We start from the raw sequence: 26,918 nt of genomic DNA, 5'->3' as shown, positions 1-26,918 counted from the left end.
GAAATAAAAAAATAAAAGAAAATTGATTAATAAAATTTCAACAAAATGTTACCATTGCATGATCAATGATTAGTTTTTAGCTTATAAAAACTATACCCAAATGCCATAAATCACTATCTTCTCTTATTCCCTATTTACTGAAATACCACAACTCCCAAGTGAACCAAGGGAAATAGCATTCCTCACCATCTTTCCCACCTCAGCAAACAACCTCATGGCTTTTTCTACCTCAAATGCCATAAGTAATGCAAATGGTGGAATGATAATGTTCAAGAATAGGAAATGCAATTGTGGGAAAAAAGCTTTGTGAAGATTTATGAGTCAACTAAAAACCATAAAAAGATGTATTTTCATTATGAAGCTAACAAGTGTAGGTACTAGTTATAAATAAAAATATAATTATAAAAGTTAGGAAGGTGTAGTTATAAAAGTGTAATAATTTATTTAATATATTTTAAAATATAATAATTAAATTGATCCAAAATTAAAGTACAATGACTTAATTGATATTTTATTATTAGACTGAAACTATAATTGTTCTTTCCTAACCAAAAAAAAGGGGCGATCAAAGACGGGGATGTGCAAGCTCTAGCGACGGGTCTGTCGGAAGGGTAGCTGACACCTGCAAACACTCTGACGCTCAAGTGAGTAAGAGTAATGAAAGGGGCAGTGTATTAGTAGGTCAGTGGACAAAACATACATTTGTTCTAAAAAGAGTTGGCTGATATAGGAGGAGGAGATGTCATTCTGCATATATACGTTGTGCGTTTGCAAGTGATAGGACTGAGTATCCGGCACCGATGGAAGTTCCCAAGTAACAGTATGGTGGCGATAAGACCCCATTAATGTGGATGGGATCCGCCATTAATGAAGATTAGATCTAAGGTGGCCGTGTGGATACCTAGTAGAAGTTGCAATGATGTTGTGACAAGCTAGTGCAAGATCAAGAGATAGGCCGAGATTGGGCCTAAAGATGAGCTGAGATTGGACCCGGACGATCCAATAATTTTGTTATAAATCATGATGATAAAAGATAATTATACAAGATTTTTACAAAAAATAATGATATGATTTATTTATATTCTCACATTGAAAAGAAAATAATTCATTATTGATATTATTTTAATAATATTTTTAGATAAAAATATTATAATTTGAACTGTGGGTTTGGAAATAGTGTTTTCTTATTCGATACAACCCAACCATGGCCATTCTTCACATGCCTTGAGAAAATTTGAATTAATTACCAATAAATAGAATCTAGCCATGGCCATATGTGAAGAGCAAGATCATAACCCATACCAAAAGATAAATATGATAAATAAATAAAAATAGAATATTATTAATAAATCAATTTTTTTTTTGTCTCATAATAAGAACATAAACACAACACAACATAAAAACACAATAAGAAATAACAAATCACAGGAACAAAAAAGAAGAGAAACTTTCTAAACTTGGGCCACCGAAAAAGTAACATAAAAACACAGTGCAACATAAAAACACATTAAGAAGCAAAATAAAAGAATGAAACATAAATTTTCATAAAAAAAAATCAACAAATCACATAAACAAAAAAGATGAGAAATTACTCAAACCTGGGCCACTGGAAAAGATGCTGACCATTGGAGAAGCAACAGTAAAAGCGAAGGCAGCAATGACAACCAGCAGCAGGCGGCGTTTGCGAGCAAAACGACAATGGGGAATGAGAGATTTGCAGATGGGTATGAGAAAAATGATGCAGATGAAGAAGAAGATGATTTTCAAACGAGTACGAGGAATATGAAGATGATTTCCAAATGAGTACGATAAAGGTGAAGAAGATGAAAATGGAAGAAGAAGATGATACAGATGAAGAGCAATGTTTGGCGCCAAGTACACCTACAGTTCAGATAGTCAGAGGTGTAAAAAGACAATTTTGCCATCATATTGCCATCACGTCGTTACCCTTAACGTTAATAATCTTTTGATAGAGCGAAAAAGTTAGGTTTTCAATAGTGCAAATTAGGTGTCTTGGTAGTTTCTTAAAACTTAGGGGTGATTTTTTATTTTTGCCCTTAAATTAATGATTACCAATTATTAAGGTTAGTTTCCAATAACTATATTTGTAACTAGTATTTTTTTTTTTTACCCATAATCATGTCCGTATCCATTTTATTCAATTTTTAACCATATTTATCGAATACGATTACAATTTTTATTTTTTGAAATTAACCTAATCACACCAATACCCATTAACGAAATGAGGAATTAAGACCATAACAGTGTTAGCGTCATTGATGATGGTTTAATTTTTATACCTCTTTGTATACTAATTACATATATATTTATATGTATAAATGTAGATATATTTATATATTATATCCATTTATTATTGGATCATTGGGCCAGAACTAGGCAAATCCAAGTGAACCCATGAACCAGGAATATGCTATTTAAAGATGGGCCTTGAACAGATGGGGCTTGCAGCCCAACAAGCCTATATTCAATTGTGGCCATTTGGGCTTTAGCATCCAGTTGTTGTTCAAGCACATAGATACTGCCAAACATTAATTCTACCATAAGCTCGCCATCTTAAGTTTCATTAAATAATAGAATGTATCCTTCACATGTTAAAAGTTTATCAAATTTTATTAATTAGAAATTTCCTATGATTTTATAAAATTTAGTGGGTACCCCATTTTTATGTGGCCTTTATGAGGTAAGATGATATAATTACAAAAAATAATAGATACTCTTTATATTTATATCAAATCTCTAAAGCATTTATTGGAACAAATAATAGATACTCTTTATAATGTGCTGTGTATTTTAAATTTAGAAACATTTGGCAGTTGGATCATTCAGGATTTAGTAAGGGGACGTTTGTTAATTAAGATATGAAATAAAAAATTCAAGATATGGGATAAATTCTGGACTTTTATATTTTTCAATATATTTGTTAAACTTATCTGATCATTTTTGAAAAAATCATTAATGACCTCTTATCTTGATCTTTCAAGATTTACTTATCTCTCATCTCCTTTAAGATAAGCATATATTGATCTTTATAAATAAGAAAAAAATGACATTTGTATCTTTTAGTGCATTTTAAAAAATTTAACAAATAGTTTAATAAAAATCTTGAAATACTTCTTAACTTTATTTTGATCATTCCATATTTTGATCCAAAAATTATTCCGAATTTATTTTACTCATATTAATAAACGTTACCTAAACAAATAGACTACCTTCGGTAAATGATGGAATGAAGGAGACATCGTTGAAACTTGAAATTGATTTAAAATCTTAAGACCTAGGCATGACTTAAACTTACCATGAAACAACGGTAAGATGGTTTGAATTGTACTGTATTTAATTGGCCAAGTTGAGTCACGGAAGCACATGGGAAGGTAGTAAACTCGGAGGACACGTCATACCAATTAACTTTGACCTTTTCAAAGTCCAAGACAATCCATGGCGCTTTTTTGTAAAAGTTTTTTGAACTAACTTTTGAATCACAATAATGTATAATTTTTGGATTTGATAAGGAAAATATCACCATCAAACCTCATCCACCACTCTCTCTCTCTCTCTCTCTCTCTCTGCAGATCAAATGAATAATGGGATTGGGGGGCTGGCTTTTGTATTATTTTAAAAATTATAAAGTTTTAAAGACAAGATGGCATGCATATGGAATTTGACTTTGAATAGTCATCCTTAGATCCACTATCTATATATCTAGTCTCGTCTCTTCTTCACGTTCACTGCATCAAATTCTTTAATTCCTCCGGCCATTGGAGAGCCCTTTCTGCTCTGGTTTCAGAGATGGGGAGCAATTCAGCCGGAAATGAAGCCGAGCACGTAATCCAAGTCTGGCAAGTCAACAAGGACAGGTTAGCTGCTATGCAGCAGAATATCTCGACGAAGCCGAAGCTCCTCAGCCTCTCTGCCAGCCGGAGCTCCTGCTGCATCTTCAGAGTCCCCGAAACCCTAATCGACGTCGATGGCCGATCCTACAAGCCCCACGTCGTCTCCATCGGTCCCCTCCACTGCGGCGAGCCTCACCTCGAGACCATCCAGGAGCACAAATGGCGCTTCCTCGGCTGCATGCTCAACCGCACGCAGAGCAAAGGCTTGAGCTTGGAAGACTGCTTGACAGCCATACAGCCGCTCGAAATGAGAGCCAGAGAGTGTTATTCCGAGACTTTAAGTTTAGACACGGATGAATTCATCGAGATGTTGGTTCTGGATGGCTGCTTCGTGATCGAGCTTTTGCGGAAGTTCGGAAAGGTGGTTCCCTTCGATAGAGATGATCCTATTATATCTATGCCGTGCGTTTATGCATTTTTCTCGAGAGATTTAATCCGACTGGAGAATCAGGTCCCTTTTTTCATTCTCCAGCGCCTGTTCGATTTATCACAGATGCCGGGGGAAAAATCCGGTCACTCTCTGACCCAATTGGCTCTGGATTTCTTCAACTACTCGCTGCAACGGCCAGAGCACGTCATCGGAAAATACACCGGCCTTCAACCGAAACACCTGCTCGATCTTCTCCGATCAACCTTCCTTCCGCCGGAGGAAAACAAGCCGAAAGCCAGTAACGGCGTGCCATCCAACGTAATCCAGAGCATCTCCAACCTGCGCCGCGCCGGAATCCAGCTCCGGCCGGGAAGGAAAGAAGACAGCTTCCTGGTGGTGAAGTTCAAACGCGGCGTGATCGAGATGCCTAAGATCGCCATTGACGATTTCATGAGCTGCTTCATGATCAATTGCATCGCGTTCGAGCAGTGTCACAAGAACTGTTCGTCCCATTTCACAACTTATGCGGCTTTCTTGGATTGCTTGGTGAATACTTCTAAAGATGTGGGTCATCTCTGTGAGCGAAGCATCATCGAGAATTGCTTTGGGAGCGACCTTGAGTTGGCCAACTTGATCAACAATCTGGGGAAAGATGTGAGTTTCGACGTCGATCAGAGTTATCTGGCGAATTTGTTCAACGATGTGAACCAGTATTACAAGAAAACTTTGCACGTGTACTGGGCGGAGTTTGTGTACACTTACTTTAGCAGCCCTTGGTCGTTCATCTCGGTATTGGCCGCATTTGTTCTTCTGGTTCTCGCCGTGATTCAGACCTACTATACTGTTGTTGGTTATGTTCGTCCTAAGCCCTAATAAACTTAACGTGTTTGGTGTGGCAGAAATTTTTAAATTTTTAAGATTTATAATTTTATATTTAAATATATTCTTAAAAATTTTTAATTCTTAGGATTAGTGCAATTCTATATTTGATTAGGTTTAAATATTCTAAGAAATATTTAGTATTCTTTTCTAGGAATTTTACATTTATATGTTTAATTTAAATGTAATATTCTTAAAAATTTATATTCTTTTTTCAAAATTATCCTTATTTAATTTTTTATTTAAAAATGATAAATTTTTTCTATTATATAAAATATTAGGAGCCACAATATTTTTAAAAAATTAAAAAAAATATATTTTTTATACATTATGTATATATATGCGTGTGTATATATAATATATATATATTTGTATGAATATTTATTTTAATATATATAATATTTCATAATAAATAATATAAATATATTATAATATATATAATACAATTGTATGGAGTTATAAAAGGGTAAAGGATGTTTTGGTTTTTTTTTTTGTTAAAAATATTTTCAAGTTCATGAAAAAATTGGATTCCCAACCTCTCATGAAATTTTTTTTATGATAAAGTTATTTAAAAATCATTCTCAAAATCTTATTTTCCATGATTCTTTTTATAAAAAAGTTGTATCAAATATGGAAATATAGATTTCCAACCAAATATTTTTAAGAATTTTAAAATTTTTCCTGTACCAAACGCCTCCTAAAATAATAATATTTGAGCTAATTTAATCATTTAATTAATTACTAATATATTTGAACATTTAGAGCTAGATAACATTTATGTTCTTTGATTTTTTTTTTCTTATTTGTCCGTCGGAAAAGACAAAAAAAATCAAGTTTTGGTTCAGAATTAATGTACAAGACTTTTCTTGTCCCAAAAGGTCCCGGACGCCCTCTACCCCGGCTCGACAGGAACGTAGAGGGATGTTAATCATGGTGACTTAACTGAGCACAACGACTAGACCAGTGTTCACTGCGCACAAGGAGCCCCCCTTATTTGAGAGATTTCTCCCACACTATCGCTGCAAGACTCGATCCTTGGTTCTTGTCTCAAACTTCACCATCTACGACCAATTGAGTTGCCCATACAGGCTGTACAAGACCTTTGTTGTATATATAGAGTGTGTGGTCGCTCTATTATTGAAAACTTGTATATTTTTCAACCGAATTATTTTAATTAATTACATGAAATGAAACAAAAGCATATATAATTTATCCTTTTGTCTTATTATTATTATTTCATTAAAATTATCGGACCATTTGAAGGCTGAATCATTATTGTCACGGGACTTGGAAACATGTGATGCTCTCTTGAAACAACTGGCGAAAGAACCCTCTAGGAATTAAATACATGAATTATAATATTCAAGCTCTAATTAATTCTTGTCGAATACAGATCTAGCTATCATCTCTGTCTCTCTCTGCATATTTGCCATCTTGGCTATCTACCCAGTCAATCGTTATCTATAGGCTTCCACCTCGTGGAGAGATTTCAATTTCATTACGCAATTATTGCACTTTTCGGTCCAATTTTTTTTTTATTATTATTTATCCACAAGCTTCCAAATTCCAATTAATTGATATAAAATTGACGACACACAGATCCTGAACACCGGGGCCAACCTTGCATGTGTGATACTGAAGGCTTCCATGCATGTGGAATTATTATTAACATATATATATATATATATATAATAGATATAGTAGCCAACCATATATATTAGAATTTAATTTCTTTTGGCTTGCTTAACAGTCAAAACGATTGCAAATTAAACACTGCCTAATTATGAATTCTAATATAAGTACTTTAATGAAACATTAAATACGAAGCCACTCCTGATGATCATTGATTGCGCTAACATTAATGATAACCTGTAAAAGCTATTGAATTTCATTTAGATCAACGCTGTGCAGTTGGCCTGTTGTCATTGTCATTGTAAAAGAGATTTGGATACCCTTTCTTCAGAAGGGTATCCGATGTCTAAACCATCCCCAAAGAAAATTATAATGTTGGGAATAAGAAAATTTTGAAAGGAACCTCATTTCACTTTAATAATTAATGTTTGGCCAACCTTTGTATTTAAGATTTAGTAGTTAATATTTAATAATTAATGTTTTATAGATGAATAAAATATCAACACTTCATTTCACTTTGAAAAATTTATTCAATTCCCCAATAACACCTTCTTAGAACGAAATATCTAAAGTGATGTTATAAATTTATTATTATATCTTAATAATAATAATAATAATTGATTATTATTGTATTTAGACTTCAACTTGAGTGCCTTGTGTGATCATTAATATTAGATAATCTTATTATTGGTTTATAAATTTGAATAATTTGTCTCGTTCAATCATAATTATAAGTACATGAAATTAACTCCATCAATTATAATATCGTAAGATTATAATTAAGTCTTATACTAAGTATTTAAAAATTTTATTAAATTTGTTCTTGAACATTTAAAAAATTTTAGAAAGAGGCCATACATTTGTCCATGTTTTGACAAAGTGAGACGTGTGGACTAATTCAACTTCTTCAATATGATGAATGTAAAATGATTTAAGGAAATTTTAGGTCGACATATTACTTAAATTTATTGAAATTTTTCGCAATCTTATCATGTATGTATGATTGTCCTCGTATTTTAGTTCATTTCCTAGAGTCACAAAAATCGACAATTTTTAGTTCATTTTCTAGAGTTTAGGGCCCAATTGAATTACTTGACATATTTTCTGCCTTTTTTTTTTCTTAGAATTTTGTCATATATGTATGTATGATTGCTCTTGTATTTTAGTTCATTTTCTAGACTCACAAATTGACAACTCTTAATTAGGGACCAATTGAATTCCTTGTCATATTTTCTTCCTTTCGTTCCTTTTTTTTTCAGAATTTTGGAAATAAAAACATATAACACTAAATGATTGCAAGTTTTTATTTTTAAAAACTGAATCTTAATTAAAATGAATGGAGTAGAGATCCATTTGTAATCGAAATTTTCATACTTCTTTAATTATATAATCCGAATCTTAAAAATTGATATAATTTCATAATATACATATTATTAATATAAGTTACATATTTAAATCGACTCATGATGAAGATATATATTAATATAAGTTGCATATTTAAATTGATTCATGCATGATGAATGTAACATCCTGAAATTTTGGAGCCGATAATAATTATCAAATTTCGATAACTAAGATCCATATTGAATATTTGAGGATTTAAAAATAATAACAATGATAATAATAAGAAAAAAATGTGTAAATTAAATTAATTTAACTTAAATTAATGAACTAATATATATATATAATATATACGTATATATAGGTATAGGTGCGTGGCCCCCAAGCATGCTACAGGGGGCCATTTTCTCTTAAAATAGAGAAGGAAGAAAGAAAAGGCTCGTGGGAGCAGGGGGCTGAGAGATCGGGAAAGGAAGAGAGCTCAGTCGAGAGGGAGAGAAGAAGGGAAAGGGAGAGAGATGGAGAGATAGAAAGAGGGAGAGAGGCGTGATGCATGGCTGCCATGGAAGCTGGCCGAGTGGAGCTCAGCCATGGCAGCCGAGCAAAGCAGTAGCCGGGGGGCGACGCGGGCAACAATGCGCGACCGTGGGTGGCGGCGCTGGTAGCAGGGTTGGCCAGCGGTATCGCTGGCCTAAGGCAGCAGCGGCTAGTGGAATGAGGCAACGGCGGGTGGCCGCTGATGCGTGCAGAGAAGGAAGCGCGAGGAAAAAGAAGAAGAAGAAAGGGAAGGAAAATAAAATAAAGAAAATAAAGGAATTTTGGGATTATTTCGGCATAGAAAGTGATCAGGTACGTGAGTAAAAATTAGTAAAAGTGTGATATGTTTAAATTATAAATTTTATGCGGTAAGATTTAATTAATTTAAGTCATGATTCTATTAAACGCAGCAAAATATTTTACTTCGCAACGGGAGCACAAAAGAGGCAGGAATCAGCCGGTTTCAGACAAGCTCCTAACCCTATACTCGTATTCTTTATTTCCCATTAAAGTTTTCGTAGTTTCTCATATGTTATTCCCTCTCTCACCTTGACTCGGTTCCACCCATTAATAACAATAATCTGCGTGGTAACCATCATATAATTTATATTATATTAATAAGTTTACTATTAATGGAATGAGTTAAGTAATGACGTCTTGGTGTTTTTCATTTCGACTGTCACGGAGTTTCGTATCGCTCCGCTTTCCTTGGGAATAATGCCGAACCTGTTGGGGCTAGATTCTTAGAAAATGGATGTGGTCAAGATTATGGAGTGTTAATGTATTGTAACCTGTACAATCGGCCAAACCAACCAAGAACAAGCATAAAATCGAGAAAAGTAAAGAACACAAGAATATACGTGTTCTGATCAATAGATCCTACTCATGGTAGAGGCTCCGCCTCTAGTCAATCCACTAATAGCTTTTGATTACAACCGGATTATAAGATCATAACAAAAATAAAAACGTATTGCAAATACATCAACTGAAATCAGAAACAAAATACAAGAACAAGTATAGAATTTGTTCTACCGATCTCAAGATCGTGTCAAGAATCTGATCTATCAGTTACACCAAATCTCTCACGCCTCAGGCGATTCAACAACAGAGATTAAAGCAATACAACCTTACCGTGTGATCTTACCAACAAAACCGAAGCCAATCGAACGAGAGAAGGATTAACAAGCAAGAGAGAGTCTCACTTCAAGAGTGTCGATCTTAGGGTTTCAAATGAGAGAGTAATAGCAGGTCTGTTGAGATTAGGGCAAGAAGCTGCCCTTAAATAGCTGCAGCAGGCAACCGGGTTGGGGCAAAAAATGCATGGGCCGCATGACAAATGGGCTCGGCCCAATAGCTAATGGCCCACAATATAAACAGCAGATTATTTACACATTTAAATGTTAGTTAAATGAACATAAGATAAAACCCAAATATGTAACAAAATGCATACAAACAACATATATCAATTATATGAAAAAATACATTTTGAATCATAAATCCTAACAAATTCCACCTTGATTCAAGAATGGATTTAATAGTGGACTTGACCAGAGACCTCTACAAACTCTCCCACCTACAATAGGAGCACATTGAGCAACAACACAGCTTGCTCAAACTTAAAAAACTGAGACCAACATGACTAATACATGCCTTATTTAAAACAACATAAACCTCTATCAAGACTTCTATAAACAAAACATCAGGGCTAACATTCAGCCTTCCATTAGACAGAAATTTCCTAAGGTTCCACCTTAAGACTGACAAATTTTCACCTCAAACTGTACATTATCAGTTTGTTCAGGTAAGTCTAATTCTACAAGGCCATCAAATACTACAAGACTAGGCAGACATCAACATCTAGAAACAGATCCTAGACAGAAACCAGGAACTCATAACAGCTCACAATAAAGAGACAGAGAAAGCAACTTACAACCCATGGGAATCAAAACACAGGCATCTATGGGAAACTCTTCCCCATACCATAAAACAGGATTTATACAGCCCTCTAGGTTGCAAACCTAAACAAATCCATTCATGCCTAACATGCTTAACTCTAACAGTTCTCTTATGACCAATGTGCCCTAGACTTTTAATGCCTAGACTCCAAGCCTACAGAGCTTCTATACTCTCATAACCATCAATCAGGTTGGCCGATTCTTCTCTAACTTTATTTTTCTAAAGATCCTTCTTCCTTTTAAAACACTCTTTCCTTAAGTGACCTTCTTCTTACAGTACCAGCAAGTCTTGGTTGTTGAGTATCCCTTTCTTGACCCCCCCAGTCATAGGTAATTCTATCCACTTGACCACTAACCTGCAGACCCTCTGCAGAACTTGACCTATTATCCCTCTTAACCTCAAGATCCCTAGATCTAAGAGCTGACAACACATCTTCTAAGGTCGAAGAAGATCTACCATATTTAATTTCTGTTTTAAGATCTTTATAAGCTTCTGGCAAAGAGTTTAACAAAATAATAGCTTGATTCTCATTAGAAATTTTTTCATCAACATTGGCTAATTCTATTGTAATCACTTTAAATTCATCTAGATTTTCCTCTAGAGTTTTTGCAGGGTTCATTTTAAATCCAAACAACTGTTCTTTCAAAAATATTTTATTAGTTAGAGACTTAGTCATATACAAGGACTCCAACTTAGACCATACATTTGCAGTTGATTCTTCTTCATTTACCTGGCGCAGGACATTGTCTGCTAGGCTGAGGATGATCAAGGAAAAAGCCATCTCATCCATATCCTGTCTTTCTTGGGCGGTCATGGAGAGTTGCTTATCCTTTTCCTCCTTTATTTCCAACAGAGTCTTTGCACACCGATGTTGGACAAGCACTGCTTTCATCTTTTTCTGCCACATGCTAAAATCACCATGGCCATCAAATTTCTCTACTTCCAATTTAGATGGAGCCATATAGAAAAAATATAAGCAGGCTAAAACAGGTTAATCAAGAATCGAACAAGTTAAGCAGTCCAAACAGACAAGCTCAAAACCTTTTAGACAAATCAGATTTTAAACACTGATTTTAAAGAAAAAACAATTTTGGATTTAAAACAAAAAACAAGAATTCAATACAGTATTAGCCAAAACAGAACGAAAGACTTATTAGATGATAAACGAAATCAAGAACTTCCGAAAGAGTTAGGGAAAGAAAAGATACAGGAGTCAAGCAGATTTGAGCATGCTTTAAATAACTCGAGACAAGGAATTTAAGCAAATCAGAAATCACACATACACAATTACTGAAAAACAGTAATGATTATGAAATTAGGGCAAAAAAATAAAACAGATCGCAATATTAGGGCAAATGCGAAATTTCTTACCCAATTGAAGATCCGAAAAAGATCTTCGTGTTTACCTTTTTGGATCTAACACGGTTCGGCCCGGATCTTTAATCTCTAGGGCTCTGATACCACCTGTTAATGTATTGTAACCTGTACAATCGGCCAAACCAACCAAGACCAAGTATAAAATTGAGAAAAGTAAAGAACACAAGAATATATGTGTTCGGATCAATAGATCCTACTCACGGTAGAGGCTCCGCCTCTAGTCAATCCACTAATAGCTTTCGATTACAACCGGATTACAAGATCACAACAAGAATAAAAACGTATTGCAAATACATCAACTGAAATCAGAAACAAAATACAAGAACAAGTATAGAATATGTTCTACCGATCTCAAGATCGTGTCAAGAATCTGATCTATCAATTACACCAAATCTCTCACGCCTCAAGCGATTCAACAACAGAGATTAAAGCAATACAACCTTACCGTGTGATCTTACCAACAAAATCGAAGCCAATCGAACGAGAGAAAGATTTACAAGCGAGAGAGAGTCTCATTTCAAGAGTGTCGATCTTAGGGTTTCAAATGAGAGAATAATAGCAGGTCTGTTAAGATTAGGGCAAGAAGCTGCCCTTAAATAGCTGCAGCAGGCAACCGGGTTGGGGCAAAAAATGCATGGGCCGCATGACAAATGGGCTTGGCTCAGAAAATAGATCTCGGCCCAATAGCTAATGGCCCACAATATAAACAGCAGATTATTTACACATTTAAATGTTAGTTAAATGAACATAAGATGAAACCAAATATATAACAAAATGCATACAAACAAAATATATCAATTATATGAAAAAATACATTTTGAATCATAAATCCTAACATGGAGTTTTGTTAATAATTTATTATGAAGGTGAAGGTGGTTTCCTGTGTATGAGAAGAGATGAGAACGTGAATGATATAATGGTGTTTATGTTGTCATAAATAAAGTGTGCGAAATAAGGGATTTAAGTGACTAAATTTACTGTGTGTCATAGGGTTATGGGATACAAAGCCACTAACTGTCAATCGTGGGTCGTGGCAATTAATGGCTGGATGTATGGGCGCCAGTTATCGGCTGTTACAATAAGCGCTAGACGGGCCAGAAGAGCTGGTACTACCAGATTCCCACCTTGGCTTGCGCATATCATGATGTGTGTGCTGCATAGGGTTTGGGTTACATTCACTATTGGGACATGCTTTGTGTGTGATGGGATGTGTGAGCAATTGCATGACCCGGTTGGTCTAAGAGCCGATTTGGGTTCTTTAGGTGAGTCGGTGCATTTAGAGCATATCGCATGTGTGAATTCCTATGTGGGCGTAACATGACTTGATGCTTGGTTTATGGGGGCCTTGTCATCACGTTTATGCTACAAAAGCCATTGGATTTCCTATTTGTTGCACTGCATGGTGAGAATGTATGGTTTTAAGTGATGCGTATGGGTGGCAGCATGGCCCACGGTAAGACCTTGGGAGTGAAACCCATGGTGGCGTGGCCCACGGTAAGACCTTAGTGATTAGCTCGGGGGAAGCCCGAGGGAAGACATGAAAAGCCAAACGTTGAATGTTAGGAAAAGCCGACCATGGTCAAGAAAATGCGGGTCCTATTGAATGATGAAATGATAGCCTATTTTAGACTGCAACATGTTTGTACGTGGGAGGGTGCTAATATGTGTTTGATGTGGGCCTCAAGGACCGTTTATGTGAAGTTTATTATATGTTTATGCATCTGAAAATAAGGCAGGTATTGGGCATGGTATGACATGACGTTGCATTGACATGAATTGCATGGGGTGTTATGGGTAGAGTTTTGTCTGTATCCTACAACCTTTCTTTCTAGAGCTTGCTGAGTCTTGTGACTCACATTTGCTTTCCATCATTCCAGATAAGAGTATCCTGAGATCGCAGGTACGCTCGGTAAAGTCGGGTCCAGATCATCGAGTCATGATAACGAGTGTAGAGTTTTCCCGAAACTAGGTCCTGGGTGTCATTGTACCTATGTTAAGATTAATGTTTTATATTTTTTAGATGAATGTGTATTATGTAAGCCCAGGTGGGCTCACAGTGTAATCACTTATGTTAAAATGATTATGAGGTGCTATGAGATTTAAAAGATACGTTTTTAATAAGGGCAGTATCTGAGGTTATAGTTTGTGTTATTGTTCTACATCACTGACTCTCTCACAAATTCTCTATGCACGATAGGGGATCCAGAAGACCGGCCGTTGAAGATGTCATCTCGAATCCTCAAAAATCAAAGAATTACAGTACTTAATTGTTTCTGAATGCAATTCGCTAAAATCAATTTCTCTCTCTAAGCCTTGGTAACGAGTGGTTAATTTTCTCGCACCATTACATTGTATGAAAATATAAATTATGTTTTAACCCTCATGTATACATGCTATTGTATCATTCTTCCCTTCTTTGTTCTTCACTTAATTATATTAATTGAAGTACATGTGTCTTTTAACTTGGGAACTTTTTTTTTTTTGTAAGTTATAGTCAATAATTAGGTGAGTTTTTTAAATTAAATAATAAGAAAAATTTTATTTTAATCAGGCCTAATAAAAAAATAATAAAATTTTTATTCTTTTTATAGTGTAAGGATTGTTTCGCCATTTGATTATTATTTTTATTAATTAAAATTCTTACATCTTATTTTCAATTGTAAAATATTCAAATTACTTATAATAAATAAAAATATTACTTATACATTCAAGAGTAACCCTTGATGTCGCACACTTTAATTGCTGTATTGTTCACAAAACATTAATTAGTTGATGAAATGTTACAAAATATGGTGTATCTATTATACAAAAATGCATGATATATTTAGTTAAGAAAGTAAACAATGATTAGCATTACTTTTAATTAGGATAATGTTAAGGGTAATGGTTAAGCACAATAGTTTATTTAATATTTTTAAAATATAATAATTAAATTGACCCAAAATTAAAGTATAATGACTTAATTGATATTTTATTATTAGACTGAAACTATAATTTTGTTATAAATCTTGATGATAAAATATAATTATACAAGATTTTTACAAAAAATAATGATATGATTTAATTATATTGTCACATTAAAAAGAAAATAATTCATTATCGATATTATTTTAATAATATTTTTAGATAAAAATATTATAACTTGAACTGTGGGTTTAAAAAGAGTGTTGTCTTATTTGATACAACCTAGCCATGGTTGTATCAAATAAGACAATTTTCACATGCCTTCAGAAAATTTTAATTGATTACCAGTAAATATAACCTAGCCATGGTTGTATCTAAAGAGCAAAATCATGACCCATACCAAAAGATAAATATGAAAAATAAATAAAAAAGAATATTATTAATAAATCAAAATTTTTTGTCTTACAATAAGAATATAAACATAGTATAACATAAAAACACAATAAGAAACAACAAATCACAGAAACAAAAAAAAAAAAGAGAAACTTTCTAAACCTGGGCCACCAGAAAAATAACATAAAAACACAACACAACATAAAAACACAGCAAGAAGCAAAATAAAAGAATGAAACATAAACTTTCATAAAAAATCAACAAATCGCAGGAATAAAAAAGAAGATAAATAACTCAAACCTAGGCCACTGGAAAAGATGTTGACCGTTGGAGAGGCAACGACGACAACCAACAGCAGGCAGCGTTTGTGAGCAAAACAGCGACAGGGAGTGAGAGATTTGCAGATGGGTATGAGAAAGAGGATGCAGATAAAGAAGAAGATGAGGATGATTTCCAAACGAGTACGAAGAAGATGAAGATGATTTCCAGATGGGTACGAGGAAGGTGAAGAAGATGAAGATGGAAAAGAAAGATGATTCAGATGAAGAGCAGCGTTTGACGCCAAGTACACCTACAATTCAAACATGCTAGAGGTGTAAAAAGACAATTTTGCCATCATATTGCCATCACGTCGTTACGGCCTTAACGTTAATAATCTTTTAATAGAGTGAAAAAATTAGGTTTTCAATAGTGCAAAGGTGTCTTGATAGTTTCTTAAAACCCTAGGGGTGATTTTTGATTTTTGCCCATTTAATGATTACCAGGTGTTAAGGTTATTTTCTAATAACTATATTTGTAACTAGTATTTTTTTATTTTTTTTTTACCCATAATCATGTCCGTATCCATTTTATTCAATTTTTAACCATATTTATCGAATATGATTACAATTTTTTTTTTTTTTTTTTGAAATTAACCTAATGACACCAATACCCATTAACGAAATGAGGAATTAAGACCATAACAGTGTTAGCGTCATTGATGATGGTTTAATTTTTATATCTCTTTGTATACTAATTACATATCCATTTATATGTATAAACGTAGTTATATTTATATATTATATCCATTTATTATTGGGCCATTGGGCCAGAACTAGGCAAATCAAAGTGAGCCCACGAACCAGGAATATGCTATTTTAAGATGGGTCTTGAACAGATGGGGCTTGCAGCCCAACAAGCCTATATTCAATTGTGGCCATTTGGGCTTTAGCATCCAGTTGTTGTTCAAGCACATAGATACTGCCAAACATTAATTTTACGATAAGCTCGCCATCTTATGTTTTATCAAATAATAATAATATGTATCCATCACATGTTAAAAAGTTTATCAAATTTCATTAATTAGAAATTTCCTATAATTTTATAAAATTTAGTGGGTACCCCATTTTTATGTAGCCTTATGAGAAAATATCATATAATTTTTAAATAAAATGGATATTCAATATAAGTAAAAAAAAAAAGTAATAGATACTCTTTATATTCATATCAAATAAAGCATTCATTGGAACAAATAATAGATGCTCTTTATAATGTGCTGTATTTTAAATTTGGAAACATTTCGCAATTGCATCATTTAAGATTTAGTAAGACAGCGTTTGTTAAAATGAGTAAAATAAGGGATAATTAAGATAAAATCGAAATGATTTTTGAACTAAAATTTTTATCAAACTATTTATTAAATTTTTTAAAATACACTAAAGGACACAAATGTCATTTTTTTTTATTTATAAAAATCAAAATATACTTATCTTGAAGGAGAAGAACAATCATATCTTGAAAAATTAAGATAAGAGATCATTAATGATTTTTCTAAAAATAGTTAGATAAGCTTAACAAATATGTTGGAAAGAATAGAAATTCGAGATGCATTTCACATCTTGACTTTTTTAACTCATATATTGATTAACAAACGTCTGTAGACTACCTTTAGTAAACGATGGAATGAAAGACACATCATTGAAACTTGAAATTGATTTAAAATCTTAAGACCTAGGCATGACTTGAACTTACCATGAAACAACGGTAAGATGACTCGAATTGGATTTAATTGGTCAAGTTGAGTCACGGAAGCACATCGATCGGAAGGTAGTAAACTAGGAGGACACGTCATACCAATTAACTTTGACCTTTTCAAAGTCCCAAGACAATCCATGGCGATTTTTTGTAAAAGTTTTTTTTAACTAACTTTTGAATCACAATAATATATAATTTTGTGATTTTGATAAGGAAAAGATCACCGTCAAACCTCATCCACCCCTCCCCGCCCCCCCCCTCTCTCTCTCTCTCTCTCTCTCTCTCTCTCTCTGCAGATCAAATGAATAATGGGATTGGGGGGGGGGGGGGGGGGGGGTGGCTTTTGTATTATTTTAAAAATTATAAAGTTTTAAAGTCAAAATGGCATGCATATGCGAATTTGACTTTGAATAGTCATCCTTATATCCACTATCTAAATATCTATTCTCGTCTCTTCTACCCACATCTACTTCCTCCTCCTCTTCTTCACGTTCACTGCATCAAATTCTTTAATTCCTCCGGCCATTGAAGAGCCCTTTCTGCTCTGGTTTCAGAGATGGGGAGCAATTCAGCCGGAAATGAAGCCGATCACGTAATCCAAGTCTGGGAAGTCAACAAAGACAGGTTAGCTGCTATGCAGCAGAAGATCTCGACCAAGCCGAAGCTCCTCAGCCTCTCTGCCGGCCGGAGCTCCTGCTGCATCTTCAGAGTCCCCCAAACCCTAATCGACATCAATGGCCGATCCTACCAGCCCCACGTCGTCTCCATCGGTCCCCTCCACCGCGGCGAGCCTCACCTCGAGACCATCCAGGAGCACAAATGGCGCTTCCTCGGCGGCATGCTCAACCGCACGCAGAGCAAAGGCTTAAGCTTGGAAGACTGCTTGACAGCCATACAGCCGCTCGAAATGAGAGCCAGAGAGTGTTATTCCGAGACTTTAAGTTTAGACGCGAATGAATTCATCGAGATGTTGGTCCTGGATGGCTGCTTCCTGATCGAGCTTTTGCGGAAGATCGGAAAGGTGGTTCCCTTCGAGAGAGACGATCCGTTTATATCTATGTCGTGGGTTTATTCGTTTTTCTCGAGAGATTTAATCCGACTGGAGAATCAGGTCCCTTTTTTCATTCTCCAGCGCCTGTTCGATTTATCACAGATGCCGGGGGAAAAATCTGGCCACTCTCTGACCCAATTGGCTCTGGATTTCTTCAACTACTCGCTGCAACGGCCAGAGCACGTCATCGGAAAATACACCGGCCTTCAACCGAAACACCTACTCGATCTTCTCCGATCAACCTTCCTTCCGCAGGAGGAAAACAAGCCGAAAGCCAGTAACGGCGTGCCATCCCACGTAATCCAGAGCATCTCCAACCTGCGCCGCGCCGGAATCCAGCTCCGGCCGGGAAGGAAGGAAGACAGCTTCCTGGTGGTGAAGTTCAAACGCGGCGTGATCGAGATGCCGAAGATCGCCATTGACGATTTCATGAGCTGCTTCATGATCAATTGCATCGCGTTCGAGCAGTGTCACAAGAACTGTTCGACCCATTTCACAACTTATGCGACTCTCTTGGATTGCTTGATGAATACTTCTAAAGATGTGGGTTATCTCTGTGAGCGAAGCATCATCGAGAATTACTTTGGGACCGACCTTGAGGTGGCCAACTTGATCAACAATCTGGGGAAAGATGTGAGTTTCGACATCGATCAGAGTTATCTGGCGAATCTGTTCAACGATGTGAACCAGTATTACAAGAACAATTGGCACGTGTACTGGGCGGGATTTGTGTACACTTACTTTAGCAGCCCTTGGTCGTTCATCTCGGTATTGGCCGCAATTGTTCTTCTGGTTCTCGCCGTGATTCAGACCTACTATACTGTTGTTGGTTATGTTCGTCCTAAGCCCTAGTAAACTTAACACTAAAATAAAGATATTTGAGCTGATTTAATCATTTAACTAATTACTAATATATTTGAACATTTAGAGCTAGATAACATTTATGTTCTTTGATTTTTTTTTTCTTGTTTTGTCCGTCGGAAGAGACAAAAAATTCAAGTTTTGGTTCAGAATTAATGTACAAGACCTTTCTTGTATATATAGAGTGTGTGGTCGCTCTATTATTGAAAACTTGTATATTTTTCAACCGAATTATATTAATTAATTACATGAAATGAAACAAAAGCACATATATTTTATCCTTTTGTCTTATTATTATTATTATATTATTTCATTAAAATTATCGGACCATTTGATGGCTGAATCATTACTGTCACGGGAGGGACTTGGAAATATGTGATGCTCTCTTGAAACAACTGGCGAAAGAACCCTCTAGGAATTAAATACATGAATTATAATATTCAAGCTCTAATTAATTCTTGTCGAATACAGATCTAGCTATCATCTCTGTGTCTCTGTATATTTGTCATCTTGGCTATCTACCCAGTCAATTGTTATCTATAGGCTTCCACCTCGTGGAGAGATTTCAATTTCATTACGCAATTATTGCACTTTTCGGTCCAATTTATTATTATTATTTTTTATCCACAAGCTTCCAAATTCCAATTAATTGATATAAAATTGACGACACACAGATCCTGAACACCAGGGCCAACCTTGCATGTGTGATACTGAAGGCTTCCATGCATGTGGAATTATTATTAACATATATATATATATATATATAATAGAATTTAATTTCTTTTGGTTTGCTTAACAGTCAAAACGATTGTAAATTAAACACTGCCTAATTATGAATTCTAATATAAGTACTTTAATGAAACATTAAATACGAAGCCACTCCTGACGATCATTGATTGCGCTAACATTAATGATAACCTGTAAAAGCTATTGAATTTCATTTAGATCAACGCTGTGCAGTTGGCATGTTGTCATTGTCAGTGTGAAAGAGATTTGGATACCCTTTCTTCAGAAGGGTATCCGATGTCTAAACCATCGCCAAAGAAAATTATAATGTTGGGAATAAGAAAATTTTGAAAGGAACGTCACACCTACATGTCAAAGTTTTGTATTTAAGATTTAGTAGTTAATACTTAATAATTAATATTTTATAGATGAATAAAATATCAACACTTCATTTCACTTTGAAAAATTTATTCAATTCCCCAATAACACCGTCTTAGAACGAAATATCTAAAGTGATGTTATAAATTTATTATTATATCTTAATAATAATAATAATAATTGATTATTATTGTATTTAGACTTCAACCTGAGTGTCTTGTGTGATCATTAATATTAGATAATTTTATTATTGGTCTATAAATTTGAATCATTTGTCTCGCTCAATCATAATTATAAGTACGTGAAATTAATCCCATCAATTATAATATCGTAAGATTATAATTAAGTCTTATACTAAGTATTTAAAAAATTTACTAAATTTGTTCTTGGACATTTGAAAAATTTTAGAAAGAGGCCATACATTTATCTGTGTTTTGACAAAGTGAGACGTGCGGACTAATTCAATTTCTTCAACATGATGAATGTAAAATGATTTAAGGAAATTTTAGGCCGACATGTTACTTAAATCTATTTAGATTTTTCACAATCTTATCATGTATGTATGATTGCCCTTGCATTTTAGTTCATTTTCTAGAGTCACACAAATTGACAATTCTTAGTTAGGGCCCAATTGAATTCCTTGTCATATTTTTCCATTGTGTTCCTTTTATTTTAGAATTTTGTCATATATGTATAATTGCTCTCGTATTTTAGTTCATTTTCTAGAGTTTAGGGCCCAATTGAATTCCTTGACATATTTTCTGCCTTTTTTTTTCTTAGAATTTTGTCATATATGTATGTATGATTGCTCTTGTATTTTAGTTCATTTTCTAGACTCACAAATTGACAACTCTTAATTAGGGACCAATTGAATTCCTTGTCATATTTTCTTCCTTTCGTTCTTTTTTTTTTTTCAGAATTTTGGAAATAAAAACATATAACACTAAATGATCGCAAGTTTTTATTTTTAAAAACTGAATCTTAATTAAAATGAATGGAGTAGAGATCCATTTGCAATCGAAATTTTCATACTTCTTAATTATATAATCCAAATCTTAAAAATTGATATAATTTCATAATATCCATATTATTAATATAAGTTACATATTTAAATTGACTCATGATGAAGATATTAATATAAGTTGCATATTTAAATTGATTCATGCATGATGAAGATGTCATCTCGAATCCTCAAAAATCAAAGAATTACAGTACTTAATTGTTTCTGAATGCAATTCGCTAAAATCAATTTCTCTCTCTAAGCCTTGGTAACGAGTGGTTAATTTTCTCGCACCATTACATTGTATGAAAATATAAATTATGTTTTAACCTTCATGTATACATGCTATTGTATCATTCTTCCCTTCTTTGTTCTTCACCTCAATTATATTAATTAAAGTACATGTGTCTTTTAACTTGGGAACCTTTTTTTTTTTTTTTTTTTTGTAAGTTATAGTCAATAATTAGGTGAGTTTTTTAAATTAAATAATAAGAAAAATATTATTTTATTCAGGCCTAATAGAAAATAATAAAATTTTTATTCTTTTTATAGTGTAAGGATTGTTTCCCCAAGTTGTATGTAATTATTGCAATTATAATTTAGTAAACTATTAATTTGGCCAAGGTCTTGCGTACTTCATCTCTTGCAAGACTTAGTTACCCTTTCACTATATTTATTGAAGGTTGAGCTCGTCCATGCAATAATCAATTGATTGAAAATACAAGAAAAGAGAAACATTTCCCTGTAAAAATATAATTTTTCAGGATTTACTAATAACCTTCAATAAATATACTTTGGCCATCAGGGGCGAGTTAAATTTTATGCTATATTTGGGCAATGTGGGACTTTGTATAATATATATAATGAGCTAGTATGATGTAAAATACGAAGAATTTATTATATAAATAAAAATATTATATATTTATTATGTAATACATTCTTTATATTATATACTTTTTATATGATATATCGATATGAATAGATATTATAGAATTTTCCTTCTCTATTAAATAAATTAATAAATCAATGTTTCATCATACTTGCAATTGGAATTAATATTGAAGCTCAGGTTGAAGCCTTGATGGCTCAGTCCAGTAGAAATTATATATATATTCCTCAAGTATAGATAATTGTATAGGTCACACGCTGTGACAGTAGCCATGCCAAATAATTATATATATGGAGCCTATCATTCATTCATATTTTTATCAGCTCCCCGTTGAATCTGATTAGAGGCAAAACTAACATACATCATGATAGTTCCAAGAAAGTTCCTTTAATTGGGTTACTATGGTGCTTTGATCCGAGACTCGGCAATTTCTTCCATGCCAAGTAAATCAGGTTCTTACGTAGTTGAAGTTTGACTATTCTCCTTCCAGAGTTTGGTTCATTCATTCAACGTTGGAACATTGATTAGTCAACCCTTTTATCTCCTTCAACTTCAAGCTCTTCCTTTCATTCTATATAAATATATCCATAGCCTAATGACTCCTTTCACAGGTCACAAATTTTCTCCTGCTCCACGTCAAAACTTTTCCCCTCATTTCAATCTCAAACCCAAAACCATGACTGTTGATCCTCGCCGCGGATCCGAGCTCCACCAATTTCCTCAACCCACCAGACCAAAACTAAGCTACGATCCGGATGATCAGTCGCCCGAAAAAGGATCAGATCAAGAGTATCATCAACCCGGAACGCTGGAGCTTCCGAAACCATCGAGGCCAAAGGGCGTGACCGGCGACGAAGCGAGTAATTCTGGATCGGGTGGGGGTACTCGCGACATAGTCTACGACGCTGAGCCGCCGGAGTACTACGCCCAGTTTCTAGAATCGACGCAAAACACTGTATCTGCCGCAGGTTCAAGTTTGGAGGCGCCGAAGGGGAGATTTCACCTGTCGCCGGCGACGGGGAAGACCCCAAAAGGCGAGAAAGAGGCGGTGGACGAGCTGCTCTTGATCCTCGTCGAATGCATGGACGAGCTCAACACCAGGAGCCGCGAGTTATTGCTGAGAAAATTCTTTGGCGAGATTGAACGAGAGGAGAGGCTTGAAAAGTTCATAGTTCAGAGGCTGCGGCAATCCCAAGTGAAAGCCATCTCCGAGCTGTACGAGAAGATTCCGGAGAGGTTTCACGAAGGAGATGATGTTCTTCCGGCCATTTCTGAGGAGTTTGATGATGATCTGAATATCCCAACTCGAAGCATCTACAAATCGGTGGAAGAGTTATCGGATAAGCTTGAGCGGTTCAAAGTGAAGACTCTTGATCTGGGAGAAGTCAAGGAGGAAGAAGAAAAAAAAGCAGATGAATCATCATGAATTAATGTTGTTGGTTTTAGCCACTTTTACGTTTCAACGCATTAATTCTTTAATTAATTTTGAGTTTAATTTCCTATATGGGTCTGTAACATAGATCTTAAACCATAAAGTTTGATATTTGCTTTAATATATATATATATATGGATCATATTATAATTATATCATTATGTACATCATCACAAATGATAAAAATACTCTCACGTCTTATTGCCTCGCCCAACTGCACCTTAGTGCCTTATTATTTGAGTGAGGAATTTTTTAGTTATACCTCTTATTACTTCACGTTGCTTCACCGTTTTAAATTACTGCATTGAGTGAGGGATATTTTAGATATTTTAATATTATTATATAATTTAAAATATATATAATAACGTATCAATAACATTTATATATATATATATATATATTCTGGCCGTTTCTGAGGAGATTGATGATGTGAATATCCGAACTCAAAGCATCTACCAACCGGTGGAAGAGTTATCGGATAAGCTTGAGCGGTTCAAAGTGAACTCTTAATCTGGGAGAAGTCAAGGAGGAAGAAGAAAAATAAGCAGATGAATCATTATGACTGTTGTTGGTTCTAGCTACTTTTACGTTTCAACGCATTAATTATTTGATTAATTTTGAGTTTAATTTCCAGTTTGTACTTCTATATATATATGGGGTTTAAGATCTATGTTACAAACCCAATATTGTTGAGCATTTTGGATTTAATTGATTGAAAGAATATCAATCACATAAAGTTTGATATTTGCTTTAAAATCATCATCTAATTAATTTCTTGTTGATATATAGATAATGGAGATCTCCATCCAATTGCGTCGATTCTTACAAAATACTCCATTGAAAATTTATTTGCGTGGCTGGCGTATATGACAATGACGTGTATTTAAAAGGCTGTCATATATGTGTGTGTGTGTGTGTGTGTTTATTGATTATGTAGGTAGCTTCTTGTGAATGAAGCTAGCTACATTATGTGGGTAGCTTTCTTGTGAAAATAATAATGTTTCCTACTGAAGCTACATTATGTATGTAGGTAGCTTCTTGTGAATATAATAATGTTTCCCACTGAAGCTACCGTACTCCAATCATTGAAGAAAATATTTTATATGCTTAAAGCACAACTCCACTTGTGGACCATAACAAGTTTATCTCACTAGGTTAGGTTATGGGTTTAATTTTACGTAATAAAATAAAATTTTTATCTATAATTTATTTATTTTATTAAAATTAAGGATACGAACGATAAGAAAATGATAATTTTTAAAAAAATATTTTATATGTGTGTTATTAGAATTACAAGCGGAACAAAAAAAAAAAAGTTGATAAGGGCTAATTATATATACACTAACAAATTTCGGTTTTATAAAATATAAATAGTTATTTTAAAAATAGTGTATTTATGTTATTTAAATTACGTTCTTTGTTTTTCTATAAAAACAAAATTTATTTGGTTTGTAACGATTTGGAGACACTATTTTGGCATTTCTAAAACATTTGCTATTTTGAAAACGTTGAAAACGATCATAAATGTTTTTTGGGCTATTTTTGTAATTTTAGAAACGTTTCGAGGAACATTTCACAATTAACTTAAAATATCAAAAATATGTTTCTTACGACTGAAGTTAGCTAGAGATGGAAGTACTTTCGTCTCTAACTAGCAAATATATATTTCTCTGTTCTTTTTTTTCTAGTTTTTATTCTCCTCACTCGTGCTTTACCCCTAATTTCTTATTTGAAGTCTAAAATTCAACCTAATCCTCTCGTCGTGGTTTTCACGTCCATGTCAATTGTCATTGTTTCCTCTTATCGTCGTTTGCTTGGTGCTTGTGTCATTGTCGATTCAATTGCTTGATCCTCTTGTTGTTTTCACGCCCATTATCGTTGTTTTCTCTAGCTGCCTATTGCTCGATGCTCTGCACTTGTGCTGCTGTCGATTCAATTCTCACACCTTTTGTAGTCATTCCTGCTCATCGCAGATTACTCGATGCTTGTGTCTCTGCCGATTCAATTGCTAGGTTGGTCCTTCTTGCCATCGATTGCTTAGTGCTCCATTTCGATGCTTGATTGCTCTATAATGTCGTGGATTATTGGATTGCTCGTCATGAATCTGATAGGGTGATTCCTATTATATTCATGTTTAATAATTATTTTTTATAATTTTTTAATTTAAAAATTATATTTACAAAAAATCTCTTATATATTTTTATTTTTATTTTTATCTCGTTTTTCATTTTCTAAATTTTTTTTAAAAAAATATCGCTTCCCCATTTTTATCTCTTATCGAAAATATTTTCAATTTCTTAAAACCTAACTATTTATATGCACGATTTTTCTCGCAGTTTGACAGCATATCATTAAATCTATGATCAACTGAACTGTTGTTGGTCCAGCTTTAAAGTTAAAGGTCTGGTCTATTATTATACAAATTGTTTTTGATACCTTCATTTGTAACAGGTAGCGGCTGGAATGAATTTAAGGTCAAATCAATACCAATTCCAAATCATCGTCAAGTAGCTAAAGAGTTGTGCAAGTAACTCAACTACTTCATTCCACGTACGTGCTTTATGAAGCACATCGGATTTCTCAGAATTCAACGGTCAATTTTGGAACGGCCCTCTTGAAAATTACTTAATATTAAAAAAAAAAAAAAACAATTGTCTTGTTTCCAGAATTAAAAAAAGAAAAAAAGAAAAGGAATTAAGCATGTGGTCGAGGCTGCTTTGCAATCTATCTTCTGGATCCTCCCAGGGCCAGCTCGGTTTCGTCCAGAGGGAGAAAGGGAAATTGATGATGTGTATGTACAAGGCTGTCAATCAATTAATCGACATCCATCGAGTGGTAATTAAAATCTTTCTTTCTAGCCATTAGCGTGTGCAGTTACAAAGACAGTAATAGACCATCATTGCCTTTTAATTACGAACACACCTGTAAACTACAAATCCAAGTCCTTATGCATATCTAATCACCTTTGATGATGTGAATCCTATACTGTGAACATTAGTGGGTTGTGGCTGGAGAGTCATTTCTTCGGCTGCTGCTGCTACTGCAAATTAATCATACGATCGAAGACTTTGGGGGCTTAATCTTAAATTGAGATGGTGTCGACGTAAATATTCTCAAAATGCTGACGGTAAGGATTAATTGGTGCTTTATGGAACGCGAAATTTTATTTGCACAATCATAAGTTTTGTTTTTTATAATTATTATAGGTAAAATATTAAATTTTACTATTTTCAGTTATATTTATTATTTTATCTAATTATTTATATAT

The 26,918-nt window shown here is 34.1% G+C and overlaps 2 protein-coding genes across 2 annotated transcripts; both read left to right on the top strand.

The window, feature by feature from the left end:
- Nucleotides 1-3,681: 3,681 nt before the first annotated feature.
- LOC127789035 (UPF0481 protein At3g47200-like) lies at nt 3,682-5,253 on the top strand. Its single transcript, XM_052317783.1, has one exon. It carries the CDS (start codon nt 3,808-3,810, stop codon nt 5,152-5,154), a length of 1,347 nt encoding a protein of 448 aa, XP_052173743.1. The 5' UTR covers nt 3,682-3,807; the 3' UTR covers nt 5,155-5,253.
- Nucleotides 5,254-17,713: 12,460 nt separating this feature from the next.
- Nucleotides 17,714-19,403, top strand: LOC127789036 (UPF0481 protein At3g47200-like). The gene has a single exon (XM_052317784.1). It carries the CDS (start codon nt 17,870-17,872, stop codon nt 19,214-19,216), a length of 1,347 nt encoding a protein of 448 aa, XP_052173744.1. The 5' UTR covers nt 17,714-17,869; the 3' UTR covers nt 19,217-19,403.
- The last annotated feature ends 7,515 nt before the right edge of the window (nt 19,404-26,918 follow it).

Source organism: Diospyros lotus, chromosome 13 (assembly GCF_014633365.1).
Source record: "Diospyros lotus cultivar Yz01 chromosome 13, ASM1463336v1, whole genome shotgun sequence".
NCBI classification, from domain to species: Eukaryota; Viridiplantae; Streptophyta; class Magnoliopsida; order Ericales; family Ebenaceae; genus Diospyros; species Diospyros lotus.
The sequence above is the reverse complement of the archived record's forward strand: the minus strand, read 5'-3'. Positions and strand labels throughout refer to the sequence as shown.

What these genes read in the sequence shown, in the direction of transcription:
- LOC127789035 (XM_052317783.1), top strand. Translation starts at nt 3,808, where the DNA reads ATGGGGAGCAATTCAGCCGGAAATGAAGCCGAGCACGTAATCCAAGTC.
- LOC127789036 (XM_052317784.1), top strand. Translation starts at nt 17,870, where the DNA reads ATGGGGAGCAATTCAGCCGGAAATGAAGCCGATCACGTAATCCAAGTC.